A 13,201-nucleotide genomic window follows, 5' to 3' on the forward strand; every position below is an offset into this window, starting at 1 on the left:
ACTTTCCGCCAACAAGCTCACATCCAATATTTGTTGTCGGAAAATCCGACCGTGTGTACGGGGCATAAGATTGTGAAGGTCTTGAGAGAGCTCTTTGCTTTTACCCATCATGAGATGTTTCTTGTGTGACACCTTGGTAATGAGACACCTTTTTATAAGCAATCATTTGGGACTGAACCAGCTGATATTAATTTGCACTGACAAGGGGCAGGATTGCTTTCTAATAACTGATAGATTTCAGCTGGTGTCTTGGGTTTCCATGCCTTTTTGCACCTCCCTATTTTCATGTGTTCAATACTTTTTCCCTGTGTCATTTCCTATAATTACACATAACTTAATTTCTGAACTTATTTGTTTTGGTTTCTTTGTCTGTATGGATTGCATGGGTTGTTATTGACATGTGGTCAACATTTCATGTCAATAGCACCTTTAGAAAGATATCTACCTAGAAAAATGGTGAGCTGTTCAATACTTATTTTACCTGCTGCATGTACGCCACATTGACCATATGCTAGGTTTTTTGTCAGTTTTGGGTCATTGTCTGTACAATCTTGGAATTGTTGTCATGCAGTGACATGATAAAGCTCAGTTTTCCCCCCAGTGCTACCATCTCTTCTCACACATACCACAGAGTCAGCCTTCCAAAGCAGCATTTTTAGTAATCCTCTCTGGGAATTCAGCAGTTGGGTGACTTCTGTCGGCAGTTCCTTGTACTGGTTCTCAAACAGAATAAAGATTGGCCTGCGGGAGAGCTCTAGCAGGCGTAACAAACCATTCCTGAGGACAAGAACACGCATTGGTTACTATCATGGCATCAATTGTGCAGACTGCATACAAAAGGCTGATTACTATTGCCAAACCTACCTGAAGCTGTTTTGACACCATTCTTGCTCTAGATATGCTAGTGACAAAATCACTATCAATCGACGGCAGCGGCTGACATTCATAAGCAACTCAGCAGAAGGTTCTAAACATAAAAATGTGTTAATAATCCATCTAATCTACATTGCTTGTTAGGTTGAGATATTTATTTAGAAGATCTACATTCTGAGCTTATTAAGAGACTGGTGTAGAGGTCACCTAGTACCGTTTTATCATTGTAATTATAGATAGGAATTTGATATGAATCATTTAAGTGTGACAAATATGCAAAAAAAAAAAAATCAGGAAGGGGGCAAATACTTTTTTTACTGCACTGTATATTATTTAAAAAAAACAAAACAATATACAGTGGAAACTTGGTTAACGAGTAACACAGTAATGAGTGTTTTGAAAGACGAGCAACTTTAAAAAAAAAATCCTGACGAGTGTTGCTTCACAAAATGAGCAGAATTCAAGCTAATGTGGTGTGCAGTACCGCATTTGGCCAGAGGTGCGGGGGCACCGGTGACACTCTGAACGGTTCAGAGCCGTTCAGAAATACTCGGAAATACTCCATGTGTTTCCGAGTTCAGCCGAGCTGTCCCCGAGTATTTCCGAGGCTCTCGGGCGCCCCCCCCACCTCTGGCCTCATGCGATATTGCTTGTAATAGAAGTCAATGTGGAACGAATTATCTTAGTTTCCATTTACTTCTATGGGGAAACTCGCTTTGATATACGAGTGCTTTGGATTACAAGCATTCTCCTGGAACGGATTTATGATCGTAATCCAAGGTTCCACTGTAAACAAGTGTTCACAAAAGAGAAACACATCTGTCGACCATGATATTTTTTCAAGAAACACATTGTACATGTTTCAAGAGGCAACATAAATGAAGCCAACAGAAGTGGCAACCTTTAATATAGCCCACACAACCCCTGACTTTGTTGTTCATGGCTTAGTACATTGTAGATGACTACTGGATGACAAATTAATTTACCTGTATTAGGCAGGAGGTTTCTCTCATCCAAGTGCAGTTTGTACCCATATCTGTTCTCCAAATGGGGTTTTAGGATAAAGTTTGTGAACTTTGTGTCAATGTTTGATGGACAGAACGAGACATAAGCATCGAACAGACGTCCATCTGCAGGCAAACACAGACCAGAGTTTTGTACACATACCATATACTGTATATAATTCTGAGTTATTCTGTTCATACAGTGTTTGTCAAATCCAAGCTATAGGACTTTTAGGAAATCTGTTGGGAGAAAAACACAGAGACTGCCATTGCTGAGCTCTCTTTCCAAAAAAGTGCTAGTTGCCTGGCTGTCATGCTGATCCTCTTACTTTGAATCAGAGACCCAAAACAAGTATATAGATAAGGGTATTGGTTGTTTTCCTAACTTTCCGGAGCGGCATGCTTGATCTGGCCACCAAAAAACTAGCATTTTCAGAAGTTTTTGTTTTCGTTTTTGTGCAATGATAACCCTGCCTGATATACACTATATTGTCAAAAGTATTGGGACACCTGCCTTTACACGCACATGAACTTTAATGGCATCCCAGTCTTAGTCCGTAGTGTTCAATATTGAGTTGGCCCACCCTTTGCAGCTATAACAGCTTCAACTCTTCTGTGAAGGCTGCCCACAAGGTTTAGGAGTGTGTCTATGGGAATGTTTGACCATTCTTCCATTTGTGAGGTCAGGCACTGATGTTGGACAAGAAGGCCTGGCTCGCAGTCTCCGCTCTAATTTATCCTAAAGGTGTTCTATTGGGTTGAGGTCAGGACTCTGTGCAGGCCAGTCAAGATTCTCCAACCCAAACTCGCTTATCCATGTCTTTATGGACATTGCTTTGTGCACTGCTGCGCAGTCATGTTGGGACAGGAAGAGGCCGTCCCCAAACTGTTCCCACAAAGTTGGGAGCATGAAATTGTCCAAAATATCTTGGTATGCTGACGCCTTAAGATTTCCCATTACTGGAACTAGGGGGCCAAGCCCAACTCCTGAAAAACAACCCCACATCATAATCGGGGGGGGGGGGGGTTTGGACCAGTGCACAAAGCAAGGTCCATAAAGGCATGGATGAGTGAGTTTGGTTTGGAGGAACCTGACTGGCCTGCACAGAGTCCTGACCTGAACTCTATAGAACATCTTTGGGATGAATTAGAGCAGAGACTGCGAGCCAGGTCTTCTCGTCCAACATCGGTGCCTGACCTCACAAATGTGCTTCTGGAAGATTGGTCAAACATTCCCATAGAATGTGGACAGCCTTCCCAGAAGGGTTGAAGCTGTTATAGCTGCAAGGGTGGGACAACTCAATATTGAACCCTGCGGACTAAGACTGGGATGCCGTTTAAGTTCATGTGCGTGTAAAAGCAGGCGTCCCAATACTCTGTAATTCTCTTATAAAGCAAATAAGTATTTTGGATATTTAGCCCCAGTGTAAGAATACAAAATGGCTTCAACCATAAGTTGGATAAACGTTTTTTATATATTATATGATTTTTGTTACAATTTTATCTCAGCAAGCCAGTAACTGTAAATCCATTATATTGAATGAACGCAATTTATGCCAAATATTATTTTGTGGTGTATTTTTTTCACTATTTTTCTGTGCCATTTGAAAAGTGTAGTACTTATATACTACTTTTTATTTTATTCTGGCTGGTATTTGAAGCTTGCACGTTTTTTGTGACGTTAAATGCCAACTCTGGCCAAAGTTCTAACATTCCAGCCTGATAGGGCTGTACATCCACAATGGCTGTGATGCTTTGCGGATGCTGCATTTTTAATATGAATGTGACAGATGGCACTCCCTGTCAAATTTGCCCATTGATGATCAATAGGGTTGCACCACAAACACGAGCCAGTGTAAAAAAAAAAAAACAGGTATCAGGAGGCGGCAGTAGCACCTCCTGAGTGCCAGCCAGCCAGCCAGCACTTTAAAGCATTTTTAAAAGTAATCCACTGCGGATTGTTTTTCAGAAAGTGGTAAGGATGAACTTCTCTTATTTGTTTGCTTTTGTTCTGTAAGACCCCTTTCACACTGGGGGGTGCTTTTCGGCCGCTAGCGCTTTTAACACCAAAAAAGGGGGTCAAAAACTCCTGTGTTGTGGCGCTTCGGAAACGCTGCCCATTCATTCCAATGGGCAGGGCGTTTTGGGAGCACTAAATACAGCCCTCCGTACCCACCCCAAAGATGCTGCTTGCAGGACTTTTCGGAACGTCCTGCAAGCGCACCGCTGGAATGAATGGGAGGCGGTTTTCAGGCACTTAGCAGAGGCTATTTCCAGCGCTAAAGTGCCTGAAAACCATCCCAGTGTGAAAGGGGTCTAATGCTAAATTTGCACGCATGGCTAGCGCCCGTGTGAATGACAGTGGCAGGAATCTGCAGCTATTTCTGCCACCTGTGAGCAGCTAGCTGCAAGCACTGAGCCCTGTACACTTCAATGACCCAAAGTGCATCCAGCAGCTATCAATTAGTAAATCGAGTAATTGCTGGCTGCGTTGACAGCCATTGCCGACCTTCCATTGAAGTGTACAAGGGACACTGATTGCAGATAGCTGCTCACAGGTGGCAAAAACAGCTGCAGAAATCAAATTCCTGCCATTGTCATTCACTTCGGGGCTAATCACCTGTGCAAATGTAGCCTTAAAGTGGTTGCAACCCTAAAAAAAAAAAAAAGATCCTGTTTCTTTAAGGCATGATCTATAGCACAGTGCTTGTGCTATGTAATTTGTCCCTTCCTATGTTGTAATATTCCTGGTTGATCCTGCTTGTTTCTCTGTTCCCCTGTCTGTGCTGACCACAGTAATCATGGCTGCTGAGCCACGATACTGTGGTCAGTATATGTGCCTCTGTCATCCTGCTCTCTGCTGTGAGTCTCCTCCCTCTCCCCCTCCCTCCCTCCCTCCCTGCCTGTCAGCGTGAGAGGGTCTCTCCTCCCCGCCCCTCCTGCCACTATTCAGTTGCAATATACTTGTATCACCTCCGGATTGTGCAGTTTGTTTTTTTAATGAAAAGGCTAAATACATTTTCCCACATGACTTCCCTCTGCTGGCCAATCAGCACTGTTCAGACAGAGGGTCAGGGGTCCTGCAGCCTCAAAGGACAGTCAGAGGAGAATGAAAACTCCTCCCACAAGCTTTAACCGAGCACTGATAGAAGTCAAAAGACTGTTTTATACTGCTGATGAGAAAGGGTATTTAGCAGTTTATATTTACTAAAATAATTGAATTTCCATGTTCTGTGTACTCTGCAAGACTAGATATAGTGAATGCAGGGTCCTGGGTTTAGTAACACTTTAATCTGTTATTATGTCTGGAAAATTCTTATGTTGCATTAATTTTATATTCTAACTTTAAAAAAAAATCAGATTTCATTATGAAAATAGCATCTAAATCAGAGATGGACAAATTCTTAAAATATTCAAGAAACCATCCAGCTCATGGCTAGGCCCAAATGGCCGAAGTTTATTCTATAGAAGTCAGAAAATTTAGTAGTGTTTTAGAAGAAATGGGGTTCTCACCATTAATTTCCAAATCAGCATATTTATCTCTGTACCAGAGACGTACATTCAGGCGACACTTGATATATAGAATGGTACCAACAACAAGAATTGCAAGGACGCAGAGTGCGAAGAGGACAGCCGCTATGTGTCCTGCTTTATCTGTGGAAAGAAAATGACAAATACTTTATGGAGTCTGAGATATTCAACGGTTGGATTTTTTTGGACCGTTTTTTCCTTGACTCTTTGCTCATAGAAAAACATTTCACATTTGAATACCAATACTTGACTGATTTGTTAAAGGATCTAATTCTAAAGAGGGCAATCTGTAATGTTACAAGTTATGTATTAAAGTGGTAGTAAAACCTCTGTTTGTATTTGTACCTACAGACAAGCTTATAATAAAGCTTACCTGGAGGTAAAATTAATATCTTCTAAAAGTGCACCGTTTAGTAGATATTCTAGCCAGCAGCAGGTGACTTCACCGGCACATGTGCTCTGCAAAACGGTATACATGTGGCGTTCCTTCAGAGCTGTGTGCTGCGCCTGGGACTCCCGCGTGCATGTGCGGAGTGACGTCATCGTGCATGTGCGGAGTGACGTCATCGTGCCTCAGCCAATCCAATAACCGGAGCTCGCGAACCCGGAAAGAAGACCGGGTGAAGAGGCAAGCCTCTGCAGTGGTGACAGGGCTTTAAACCAGGGGTGTCCAACCTTTGGACATCGCTGGGCCACATTGAAGAACAGGAATTGTACTGGGCCGCCCATAAAATACACTAACAATAAGGATAGCTTATGAGCAGAAAAAGTCAGGCAGATCACAAATTACCGATCGCTGATATAGATACTGTACCTATTTGAGTAATAAAACTTCATTTTTTTTTTTTTGTAATTTTTTTTTATTATAAAAGTAAAAGAGGGCAAGATAAAACTAGCGCAATATTTGACACCTATCAGTATCTGGTTCGATGGATGGAGTAGCAATTCTCAATGAATTCTCAAGGTGCTCATCAGATATTTTGGTTCTAATTTTGCCCTTTGTGCGCTTCATCCTTGAAAATAGTTGCTCAAAAATATAGGTGCTGCCAAAAACAGATAACAATAATAAGGCGTGATTGTGAAAAATAGGATTTTTTTTCTTTGGAAGATAAAACTTATAAAAGTTCAGTAAGGGAACACTGTAAAGTATTTCTTTGGCCACATGGGTTCTCTAAGTGAAAATGCGTTCCCCCCAAAAATCAACATCAACAAATACGTTTATGATTTTATATTGGGACACAGGTTGGACGCCCCTGTATTAAACGGTCTTCGCATTAAATCCAATATCCACTGATAATGTCTGGGCCCACTACCCCCTGTTAAAATCATGAAAATCATCTGTTGAAAGTAAGTGCAAAATGAACCCGTAAAGCAAACAGATTTTATACTTGTCTTGTGCCTACTGCACCTAAAAATTGATGTCACCTCCCTGAGAAATACAGAGCAGCCCAAATTTTGCGAAGTGACAATCTTGAAATGCACTGGAGTGTCTTTATATTTGGTCCTCTGCATTCCTCAGGAATTTTCCCAAAAGGGTAGTGATGTGGAAGACGTTGGTAAGGTAAGTATGTAATCTAAATGACCTTACTGACTTCAGGAACTTAACCACCTGCCTATTGGGCACTTTCTCTCCCTTCCTGTCCAGGCCACTTTTCAGCTTTCAGCCCTGTCGTACTTTAAATGACAATTGTGCAGTCATGCAATACTGTACCCAACCAAAATTGTTTTTTTTTTTTCCAGACAGATAGAGCTTTCTTTTGCTGATATTTAATTGCCATTGTTTTTTATTTTTTGCTAAACAAACACATTAAGCCCAAAAATTTAGACTTTTTTGGGGGGGTTTCTGTTATCAAATTATGTAAATAAGTCATTTTTCTCCTTCATTGATGTGCACTGATGAGGAGGCGCTGATTAGGCTGTACTGATATGCGACACTGATGGGCAGCACAGATGAGCACTGATAGGCGGCACTGATGGACACTGAAAGCAGCACAGATGAGCATTGATAGGCAGCACTAATAGGCAGCACTGATGGGTACTGATAGGCGGCACAGATGAGCATTGATAGGCAGCACTGATGGGCACTGATAGGCGGCACAGATGAGCACTGATAGGTGGCACAAATAAACACTGATGGGCACTTATAGGCAGCGCTGACTGGCACTGATAGGCGGGACAGATGAGCACTCATAGGTGGCACAAATAAGCACCGATGGACACTTATAGGCAGCGATGACTGGCACTGATAGGCAGGACAGATGAGCACTGATAGGTGGCACAAATAAGCACTGATGGACACTTATAGGCAGCACTGACTGGCACTGATAGGCGGGACAGATGAGCACTGATAGGTGGCACAAATAAGCACTGATGGGCACTTATAGGCAGTGCTGACTGGCACTGATAGGTGGGACAGATGAGCACTGATAGGTGGCACAAATAAGCACTGATGGACACTGATAGGCAGCACTGATGGGCACTTAAAGGCAGCGCTGACTGGCACTGATAGATGAGCACTGATAAGTGGCACTGATTCAGGCTACATTGATAATCAAGGCACAAGGGCTGCCCTGATTATCAGTGTAGATGTCTCTTGTGTGTATTTCCGCTCATCAGTTCTCCTCTCCTCACGCGCTGTCAGTGTGAGGAGAAGATTGCCAATACCTGGCAAATCCTGTTGACACTGTGATCAGATGTGATTGGCATAGCTGGTCACATGGTAAAGAGCTACTGTTATTGGATATTTACCCCGATCACAAATCACTGCCGATGTGCGCCGCAGGGGAGCGAGCGGGAAGCACGATCACGGGGGGACGTCAATAGGCGTGCGTTGTAGCTGTCATTCGGGTATAGCGTGGTCATGAAGAGGTTAATATGTACAGTTTGGAGGAAAGAACGCAAAGGGGAGATATGATTGAAACCTTTAAATACTTTAAGGGGGGGGGTGAATAAGGTCCAGGAAGGCAGTTTTTTTCAATATGAAACCAAAATGAAGAACACGGGGACATGACCTCAAACTAACTGGAGGAAAGTTCAAAACTAATCTTAGAAAGCATTATTATACTGAAAGGGTAGTAGATTATTGGAATAGACTTCCAGCAGAGGTAGAGAGACAGTCAACAGTAAATGGCTTCAAACATGCTTGGGACAAACATAGATCTACACACAAAAAAGTTAATGAAAAAAACCCCTAAAAAACAAAAAACAAAACACATATTTAAAAAAAAGAAAAAAAAATCAGGCAGACTTGATGGACTACTCAGTCTTTTTGTCTGGTGTCACTTTTCTATATTTCTATTTTTACTTTATAGGAAATCAGACTTCTCATTGAACCAATCAGTATTAAAAACAGCAAATAGAATTGCACATTAATATGTATGTTTGGCCAAAAGTTTTCAGTTTTGGATAGAGAGGGAGGGAAAGGATTACAACCTATATTGGGTTTTTACTGCTACCCCGGGCTTCGTCAGAGAGCTTTGCTGTCATTTACTGTCTCGGTTACAATGGTGTCACCATTATTGGTTAAAAGTCTGCAAAAGGGTTACAGATGGAAATAAAAATGCATTTTACTATAGTAGGGAGACGTGAAAACTCTTCTTGAATGGTGAAACTTCTGTCACCTGAAAAGTAAGAGAGGAGGAACCTCCCTATCGGAGCCCTAGATATCAGTAAAAACTCAAGAAGAGTTATAATCCTCCCTCTCTCTTAAAATATAATAAAAAATGTAAAATATGGTAAATAGTCTTGCAATATTGTTCCAGAGAACACAAAAAAATTTACAATAGTAAAATACCAGATTTGTGAAGAGTAAATGAGGCATTAACGGTCTGCAATTGGCAAGTAAAGTTCCCATAATCCTCTTCTGTGGTGAGATTAACATTCAAGATGCTGGTAAGGAACCTTTCAGAGCTGTTGAGGCTATTCCTGGAAGGAAAGGTTATTTATTATTCAACTAAATTAAATTAGTGTATACATAGGTTCTGGTCTTATACTCTATAATCCTTGATGCTTAAAGAGAAACTCAGCTAAACAATATCTGCACCTAAACTGACCCCATATGATAATCCTGCTGCAGTTTTTGAAAAAAACAATACAAATCCTTTCTCAATCATGTTTTCATGAAGTTTTAGGTTGTCTTTAGATGTTGCTAGGGGGTTTCTTGAGTAGTGAGTAACTGACCTGCAACATCAATGTCACTCCAGTAGATCCTTTCTTCTAGTAACCACTAAAAAAAGTGATGTCTTAGCTTCTTCAGCGAGGCATTTTTCCCACTGACCACCAATGTAAAGGGCATTTTTCCCACTGACCACCAATGTAAGGGGCATTTTTCCCACTGACCACCAATGTAAAGGGCATTTTTCCCACTGATCACCAATGTAAGGGGCATTTTTCCCACTGACCACCAATGTAAGGGGCATTTTTCCCACTGACCACCAATGTAAGGGGTATTTTTCCCACTGACCACCAATGTAAGGGGTATTTTTCCCACTGATCACCAATGTAAGAAGCATTTTTCCCACTGATCACCAATGTAGGGGGAATTCTTCCCAGTGACCACCAATGTAAGAAAAATTTCTCCCACTGACCACCAATATAAGTGGCATTCTTCCCACTGATCACCAGTATAAGAAGCATTCTTCCCACTGACAACCAATGTAAGTGGCATGCTTCTCATTGATCATCAGTGTAAGGGAAATCATTTTTACTGTTCACCAATTTAAAGGGTATTATTCCCACTGAGCCCCAATGTAAGGGGTAATCTTCCCACTGACCACAAAAAAGGAGCATTCTGGCTACCAACCAACAACGAAAGGAACATAACTCTCACTGAGCAGCAAGAATAATTGAATACTGTTTGTGATACTTTTTTTATTTGCACTAACAAGGGTAAATTTCCTTGATAACATGACAATGTACAAGGGGGAGTTCCTATAACCTTTCCTACAACCCTGGGGAAAGGGTTTCCCTAAAAGGGGTACTAACCCCCGCTTACAAATGTGACTACTTGTTGTATTCATACTCCTAATTCATTTGTATTCCATGTCAAGATATGTACTGGTATAATCAAAGATACAGTAAGCATTTGTACTCGGATAATATATTGCTTGTTTAATCAAAAACCTATTGAAACAGAAAGGTACGGACTGGGGCGGAGTTTTTGTTCACCAGTTATTCACTAGTAAAGTGTATATAAGCATAAAAGTTTCGATTTTTGGCAGTGATTTCTGTAAACCATCCAGAATCCACAATCCAGACTCTTACCAGAAACTCTGTTCTCTGTACACCTCTGGGGCCGGGTTTCCATTCTTCAGCCAGGTTAGGGTAGCATTACATGAGTCAATGAATCGCAGTGTACAATTCAGGGACAGACTGGAGCCCAGGTGTGGCCATAGTTCCTGTTCTCCAGAAGATGGTGCAATCAAGACTGGCAGAGTCCCACATTCTGCGGCTGTTGAGGCAGAGAGACATGAGCATTCATTCCAACCATTATAAGATAATAGAATTAGAATTTAAATGTATATATATATATATATATATATATATATATATATATATATATATTTGTATGTATATTCATGGAAAATTAATAAAAAGGTCAGCATATCTCAATTGAACATACTTGGTCTCACATTTTGGAAGTTTCTATATCAGCAAGTAAGAAAGCCCTTGCTTTACGAGTTATACTTGGCAAATAGTTTGCATTGAAGTTGCAGTTCTGATTGGTCAGATGATGAGTCTGGGATGCCTAATGTTTTTGATAGATAAATGTTAGATGTGGAGATTTTTTCTTTTCTTTTCTGAGTACCTGTATAGATCTGTGAAGTTACTGTTTTCTCTGATTCCATCCAAGGGGGAGTCAAAATGCATTGGCTGTTTTTTATGTTAATTTTTTTTCAACAATTATCTTGGACTCTTTATTCAGGTTTTGGCCCAGTGCTCCTCTCTGTATATCTATGGTTTGAGCTACTCTAGTCAGTGGCGTAACTATAGAGGTCGTAGGAGTCGCAACTGCGACCCGGCCCCACGCTGCAGGGGGCCCATTCAGCACTCCTGTCACATTTGTCTACACTTGGTCTGGGCCTTGTCTTTCCAAAAACCTAATGTCTCTGACTGGAGTTTCTGGGGGTTGTAGAAGTGTTCAGGGTTTGGAATGTTGTAATAATTAAACACAGTACACAGCCATGACCTTTAATGAATTGTGTACTGTGCACACTCCCAGCTAAATTATTATCTCTCTGTTGTCTTCCCTTTTATTATATAGTATATCACAATATAAGGTAAATCCATTGATCTAGGATATTGTGAAATGATCCATTGTACAGTTTGAAAAATAAACTGGACTACGGGGAGTGCCTGTTACAATGTTGGCTACACATCATGACATTTTTTCAAGTAATGTGACAGAATTTATCACTTATTATAAAGAGTCATACTATCCAGAACTGATAAATCAGTCTCTAGGTCAGGGTTTCTCAACCAGGGTTCTGCAGAATACTAGGGTTCTGTTAGAGGTCTCCAGGGGTGTTGCCGCAATCTACCTGTCAATCACAGGTAACTGACAGGTAGATCACATCCCCCGTATGCAGAGCAGTGTAGGCAAGCAAGGAGTTTCTCCACTGTTCCCCACTGGCCCCTCCTCCCCTCCTGTCCATCCTAGGTGCCATTACTTGAGATGAACAGAAAGGGAGGAGGGACCGGCGGGGAACAGCGTGCCACAAGAGGAATGATCACAGCCGCTTCCTTGCCATGTTCTGCATATGAAGGAAAACCCTGCTGTGTGCCCCATAATGTACTCTGCTGTGTGCCCAATGTAATGAGCCTTGCTGTGTGCCCCATAATCCTCCTGCTCCCAAGTAATGTGCCCTGCTCTCATGTAAGGTGCCCTGCCCTCATGTAATGTGCCCTGCTCTCATATAACGTGCCCCGCACTCACATTTTGTGCCCTGCTCTCACGTAATGTGTCCTGCTCTCACGTAATGTGCCCTGCTCTCACGTAATGTGTCCTGCTCTCACGTAATGTGTCCTGCTCTCACGTAATGTGCCCTGTTCCCACGTAATGGATCCTATTCCCACATAATGTGCCCTGTTCCCACGTAATGGATCCTATTCCCACATAATGTGCCCTGTTCCCACGTAGTGTGCCCTGTTCCCATGTAATGGGCCCTGTTCCTACATAATGGGCCCTGTTCCCACGTAATGTCCCTTTCCCACACTCAATGTGCCCTGTTGCCACGTAATGTGCCTTGCCCACACTCAATGTGCTCTGTTGCCATGTAATGTGCCCTGCCCTCGTGTATATATAGTTACATAATCTGGTTAAAAAAGATACAAGTCCATCCAGTTCAACCCAAAAAAGAAAAAAAAAAAAAAACACATGCAAATCAAAACCTCCATATACACTATTCTATACCCACAGTTGATGCAATGTGCCCTGTTCCCACCATAATGTCCCCTCCTGAACCCCTGTACACTTTATATTTCACATTGCACCTAGAATTGAGCATCTCTGCAGAAAAAGCAAGCCCAAGTTTCACATCAAATGGGTATTACTGACCAATGACGTACCCGTATGTTGCTGGACTTCAAGCAGTAATACTGCGGTGATGCCTGCAGGTATCATCTCTGTACTGTTTTTTAGAGCCAGCGATTGGCTGTTTCATAAAAGCAATCCTAATGGCTAACCAGCGGCTAGATTGCTTTTACAAACAGCGGGAGGGGACATCCATCTGCCTTCCGGAGCTCTCTCGGGCTCTTCTATCAAACGCTGCAGCCCAAGTTAAAATTGCCACTAG

At 41.9% G+C, this 13,201-nt stretch overlaps 1 protein-coding gene across 1 annotated transcript in view; it reads right to left on the minus strand.

The window, feature by feature from the left end:
* The window catches only part of SIGIRR (single Ig and TIR domain containing), a 48,641-nt gene that overhangs the window by 16,053 nt on the left and 19,387 nt on the right, over positions 1-13,201 (minus strand). Inside the window, exons 3-8 of the mRNA XM_073604688.1 lie at positions 10,671-10,857; positions 9,202-9,332; positions 5,391-5,531; positions 1,860-2,003; positions 865-967; positions 627-777 (exon numbers count right to left, since the gene is read on the minus strand). Of these exons, the coding sequence (XP_073460789.1) occupies positions 627-777; positions 865-967; positions 1,860-2,003; positions 5,391-5,531; positions 9,202-9,332; positions 10,671-10,857 (857 nt within the window). The remainder of the gene's footprint in view (positions 1-626; positions 778-864; positions 968-1,859; positions 2,004-5,390; positions 5,532-9,201; positions 9,333-10,670; positions 10,858-13,201) is intronic.

The sequence above is a fragment of the Aquarana catesbeiana genome, linkage group LG11, assembly GCF_042186555.1.
Source record: "Aquarana catesbeiana isolate 2022-GZ linkage group LG11, ASM4218655v1, whole genome shotgun sequence".
In the NCBI taxonomy this organism is placed as follows: domain Eukaryota; kingdom Metazoa; phylum Chordata; class Amphibia; order Anura; family Ranidae; genus Aquarana; species Aquarana catesbeiana.